General features: G+C 47.0%; 1 protein-coding gene across 4 annotated transcripts in view; it reads left to right on the top strand.

The window, feature by feature from the left end:
- mtcl2 (microtubule crosslinking factor 2) overlaps nucleotides 1–6,000 on the top strand; it is a 51,579-nt gene that overhangs the window by 4,284 nt on the left and 41,295 nt on the right. For all 4 annotated transcript variants that reach the window (XM_076277188.1, XM_076277190.1, XM_076277191.1 and 1 more), the window contains exon 3: nucleotides 5,177–5,335. In XM_076277188.1, the coding sequence (XP_076133303.1) occupies nucleotides 5,177–5,335 (159 nt within the window). The remainder of the gene's footprint in view (nucleotides 1–5,176; nucleotides 5,336–6,000) is intronic.

Here is a 6,000-nt window from a genome sequence, read left to right on the forward strand (position 1 = left end):
AGTTTCTGGATCCTGACATACAAGCACCACCAACTGACATCATTTTCATTTTATGCTGCTTTCATTGTGGTTGGATGAGATCAACATGAGATCATCTCAAAGAGTGGAGCAAAGGAGAGAGAAAAGAGGACAAAAGTTCAGAATTTACACCTCAGCATGTCAGTTTTCAGACACACACACACACACACACACACACACACACACACACACGCACACACACACGCACACACACGCACACACACACACACACACACACACACATATACACACACAGTCTGACAAAGAAACTAGTCAGTTTCTCCTTCAGACAGGGGACCCTCTAAACACTGCTGCATTCAGCGTGGTCGCTTCAAGAGTATGGTTGCAGGTCATGAATTTGCAAAGTTTTGTCAGAGTGTTCAAACAGCCTCTGTACACAATGGTGTCTTTCTCGCGTCTCCCCCCGGTGCTCAAGAGGGAACTCAATGATGTCATCCCCCTAGAGCCACGTCCTGCTGTGTCTCGCTGCAAAGATGGCCGAGCTGTGTACAGTATCAGATGGGGGAGGGAGACAAGAGTTAGACAGAGGAGAAGAGAGACGTCCTGTTTTCCAAAAGGCTCAAATTTGGCCTGCATACTGCCAAGCTAACTCTTCAGGCTAAAACAGGCTACCCTTCTTCTTAATAGACTTCTATTTCTTCAGGATAGACAGGCTACTCTTTGCATAAATTCTCAGCTGCAACCCATCACTAAGTGATTCAGGCAGTGGGTCAGTTAGTCACACAGGCCAGTAAGACGAGAGTTTAACATTCACTTCCTCAGAATAAAGAACTCCAGTCAGATTCTGTAGTTGGGAGCAGGAGTCTCCGAAACACTCAGCCAATTGTTTATCCAAAGCTACCAGCAGAAGGGGGTCAGATTTCACTGGCCTCCACTCTCTCAGTCGCACCACTGGGGTCTGCCGTGACAGACCGGCTGTGGAGGAAATGGAGCGGGGCTTTTAACTCCTCGCATTGAGGTTAACCAAGCACAGCGCTCTCATTCCAGAGCTGTCTGTCTCAGACTTGCTTTGGAGACAGTGGTCGTCTCCGCAGAGATGACACGACGACCATAGTCACCCGCCCCAACTGCTTTATCAGAAGATACAATTGTAGAGAGAGAAGTATTGCTTGAGTTGTTTGACACGCTTGTAAACACATTAACAAGAATGTCTTTTTCTTTTGCTTTTGGGGTCTCTTTGTATTTCTCTATTTAGTGGATGAATTGGTATGTATGGCTGTAGTTGTTGTCCAATTAAATAGCCTGTGGAGGTCAGATATGCTTGCCCTGTGGTGGGGCTGATGATAACAGTGTTTTAGTTTCTCTGAGTCAGCCAGTCGTGGTTCCCATGTCCTGTTGCATCCTGTGTCTTCTTTCCTTCTCTCCCTCTGCCTCTCCTTCTCTCCCTCCGCCCTCTTTCTCCCTCCTCTCTCTCTCTCTCTCTCTCTCTCTCTCTCTCTCTCTCTACCTCCCTCCCTTAACTCAGTTTAGTTTGAGGTTGCCTTATTTGCATGGCTGTTTAGATACAGTTTTGCAAAAGCACAGAGACTAATAAAAACAACACTGTGTATTTTCTATTGTCACAGTCTCTCCTCACCCTCACAACAGCATTGGGGATGAGAGCTGATGATTGCTGGGGGATGGGGTGGGGGGGAGGGGTTCTGGGGGACTGAATGTTGACTAGGATCCTTGTGTCATTTCCTGCCCTGAATTGCACTGTCCTCATTTTCATTGCCCATAAAAAGCATATCTGGGTCTTGGGGGAGGACAGGAGACGGTGATGCGATGGAGGCTGTGTGTGTGTGTTGGACGGCTGGGGCTGTTTGTTCATGCTGGAGGCCCGAACACACCTCTGGTGCACGTGTGTGTGTGTGTGTGTGTGTGTGTGTGAGAGAGTCCATGTGCCCTCATACAGCAACAGCTGAGCAGAAGGTTCTGAGTTGAGAGAGGAGAATATATTAGATACAGAGATAGAGAGAGATGGAAGAAGGGAGAGAGAGGAAGATACAGAGAGAGAGAGAGAGAGATAAAAAGTGTAGCATTGCTTGCGGGTGTGTGTGTGTGTGTGTGTGTGTGTGTGTGTGCGTGCGTGTGTGTGTGTTTGTGTGTGTGTGTGGACATCTCACCATCCAAACATCAGTTGAGCTGAATTCCCTGTGGTTAAGAAAGGAGGAATTATTCAAGCCTCCAGGACTGGTTCTAGTATGTAGTGAGACCTCTGAAAACAACAAGCAGAAGCAGTCCTTTCTTGCAGATGTATTACTTTCCCTCTTCTATCCAAACAGTAGATTGCAGTATGTAGATTGGAAACAAGCATTTACAAGGACAAAAGAGCCCTCTCTGGAAAGCACACCATACTGCCTTATTTGGTAGAACAGCGGGAACAGCAGCAGTCTGCAGGAATTCGTATGAACATTATCTTACTACCACTGCTAGCAGTGGTGATAAGAGACCCAAAGAAAGGGTTGAGGAATAAACAATTAAGTCCAATGTTGAGCACTTAGCATCATTAACTGAGAGAAAACGGTTCGCTGTGAATTAGCTTCAAGGCATCCTTAAGATAATGAACCAGAAGGCAGAACGAAGGAGCTCAACGAGAGAGGCAGGGAAGCAATGCTTAGCGAGGAACTAGACTGGAGCATGCAATATTTTACCAAGGCTGGCCTGGAGCTCATTTTTTAATGAAAAGCTCTCTGTGTTGTGGGGTTATCTACAGAGCACCGAGGTCTGAGCGGGAGCAGCCTGTGCCGAGGTGTGGGAAGATGGGAGACCTGTTAGAGCCCAGTGCCATTTTACGAAAGAAGGCAGATAAAATCAGCAGGAAAGTCGTTAAAAATGGCCGTTGGGGCAGCAGACAGCTGTGGGAGCACTGACAAGCCGGTTGAGAGGAGGAACACACACACACACACACACACACACACACACACACACACACACACACAAACATGCACACACACATAAAGACACAAAAGATCCTTTTTCTTCCTTCCTTTCTTCTTTCTCTCTCTCTCTCTCTCTCTCTCTCACACACACACACACACACACAAACAAACACACATGCTAATCTAAAAGTACACAGAATACACCCTAGAACCCTAAAGTACTCTTGCACACACTCAACCATGCAAATGATGTCTGATAAGGACAAATGCAATCACTCATACATACACATAGGAAAACAATTATGTATGTACGAACACACACACACACACACACACACACACACACACACATGAAAGAGGCCCTTTGATGGTTAAATGCTTCCCTTTGACTTCTGTTGTTTGTCAAATGGTACCAACAGTGTACATGGTGAGAGATGGGCATTGGGAGAAGGGGTAGGGGAGGAGAACTATGTGAGAACATTGTTCATGGAAACCAGTATCTGGCCTCAAGCCTCCTCCTCGCGCACACACACACACACACACACACATGCACACACACAAACACTTACGCTTCGCCACGCTAAAAACTGACTCAATAACGACGCACCTTTCCAGGATTGCCCGTCTGGCTGACTGACAGCCTCACACGCTATGAAAAACACCTTTAGGTGTTTCTCCTTTGCATATCAAAGCTAATCGCTTTAGGGGTCTGCCGCATGTGAAAACACCAGACAGGGGTGTTAGACTGGCAGGCGGCAGGAGGAGGAGGAGGGGTGGAGGGTTCGCAGAGCACCCAGAAATAGTTGCCAATTCATCTGCCTTAACAGGCACTTTTGGAGGTGCATTAACAAAGGGGTTTGTCAGGTTGAGCCGGGGCCCCATCACCATAAAGCATCGGCACATAGGTGAAGAACACAGGCTGGACGAGCCCCAGACCGCTAATGAAAGTGAGCATTGATTCGACTGGGTGAGCTGTCTTCCCACGTCTGACCCGAGGAGAGAGACAGACAGGGAGGGAGAGGAAGAGGAAGAGCAATAGAGAGGGGGAGGGGGAGAGATAGAGAGGGGACTGAAGAGAGGGGGAGGGAAAGAAGAAGAGAAACAGTAATGATAGAAAAATAGGGAGTTCATGGAGTACACTGAAGTGATTCTATTTGTCATGTAATGATAAATTGAACATTGTTTGTGTCTCATTAAAGCGTGGCTTGTGTGCATGTTGGAATAGCTCATTAATAAGTGTTCACAGGGCTCCCTCAGGGGTCGCTGGCAGCGATGAGAAAAAGACAGCGAGAAAGAGAGAAGAGAATGGATCTGAATTAGAGCGTGCTGTACAAGGGCCAGTCAGACTGCCCGTCTACAGAGACATTTAGGAGCTCAGCTGCACCTTGGCATCCATTCACAGATGAAGGTAGAGAGAGAGAGAGAGAGAGAGAGAGAGACTCATGCTCCACCCTCTTCCTCCCTTCCCCCAATCTCTGTCTGAATGAAAATGTGTCTGATGACTGACACGAGTGACATATTGAGTAATAACAGTAGTATGAAACGTTTTGGAAGTTAACGCCTCGGCAGATATTCTCATCAATATAAAACATAAATATAGATTGTCGGATGGCAAAGCTCAGCATCCCCGTCATGGTTCACTATCCTTTGCATACATTTTGGTACCCCTATCCCAAATGTCAACACAGCACTATACAAATGCCATTAGAAAGCAATACGATTAGAATGGGTAATATGAAAAATCAAGGAGCGATTGCATTTTGCCCCACACATTAACAGCCCTCCTTAAATCTGGATCTGGTTTCAGTATCAAAGCACTTTAATAATCTCCGAGCCTCACAGGGCTCTATAAATCATAGCCCCATAAACCTGCCCAATTAAAGACCTCTGTGGAGCCATAATCCATTTAGCGAAAGACAATATCATGACTGTGAACCTCCACACTTCACTGTAATATTCTGAAATACCACCCAGCACTCCTGGATGCCCAGGGATGGATTCTTCTTGAGTGGCTCAACGCATTTGGCTCAACTATTGTGCAGTTAAATTATATCATTTCCAGATGTAATGTTCTGTAATAACGAACAAATTGATTCTCTGATTGAAAGGGGAAAAAAATCTGAAATAAAGACCTTGAAATGAATGTTGACAGTTGTGGCCTTTCTCCAACACAGACAGCATATACTATCCCAACATCCCAGGTGATGGCTTCTTTCCTCTCCTGCACATGTCTCCTCTTTGCTTTCCTGAGGATCTATTTTTTCTGTGTTCTCCAGGTGGCCAAAGATGTGTCCATCCGCCTGCACAACGAGCTGGAGTCGGTGGAGAAGAAGAGGACCCGGCTAGAGCAGGAAAACGAGGAGCTGAGGGTCCAGCTACAGGACCTGGAGGTGGCCAAGCAGGTCCTCCAGACGGAGATGGACAAGTCCAGAGAGGTGAGGGCTACCAGGATACCATTTGGCTGGGCTAGAGGATGGAGGGAGAACTGGAGAAGAGAGAGAGAGACAGACCGAGAGAAATGGATCTTTCACTGAAAAATAGTGGCCTTTGGTTTTTCTCTCTCTGTATGTATGTGTGTGTGTGTGTGTGTGTGTGTGTGTGTGTGTGTGTGTGTGTGTGTGTGTGTGTGTGTGTGTGTGTGTGTTTGAGATAGAGAGCTCATAGTGGAGCTCTGTGTCTGAACCAAGAATGACTGGAGGTGGTGTGGGGTGAGGGTGGCCAGGGTAATATATTCAAAGCCTTGTCCTTGCTTGAGTTGTCTGCTTTTGGCAGGCAGCGAGTCGTTGACTCCACTGTGTAAATGTCATTGTGGAAAAACAGTACATAAATTCACTTCTTGCCACTGGCTTGCGGTGCTCCATCCAAAAAGGAGAGACTGGTATTGGGAATGTGTTATAGCCAAAGAACAGTGGACAGAGCTGCACTAGTCAGGTCAGGTAGATTACTCAACCGATAATCCCTGGCTAGAGGGCTCTGCCACTGACATGCCACTAAATGTCTGTCACACTTTGTGCATTGTGGCCACTGGCTTTAGGAACAGAGGAGGGGGGCACACTAGCTAGTGGAGGTGCCAGTCTGGTTGGCACAGCTGGCTATCTGT

Source organism: Alosa pseudoharengus, unplaced genomic scaffold (genome assembly GCF_046254945.1).
Source record: "Alosa pseudoharengus isolate Yale_2024_CS ecotype anadromous, Long Island Sound unplaced genomic scaffold, YU_APseudo_1.1 YU_APseudo_1.1_scf_9, whole genome shotgun sequence".
NCBI lineage: Eukaryota > Metazoa > Chordata > Actinopteri > Clupeiformes > Clupeidae > Alosa > Alosa pseudoharengus.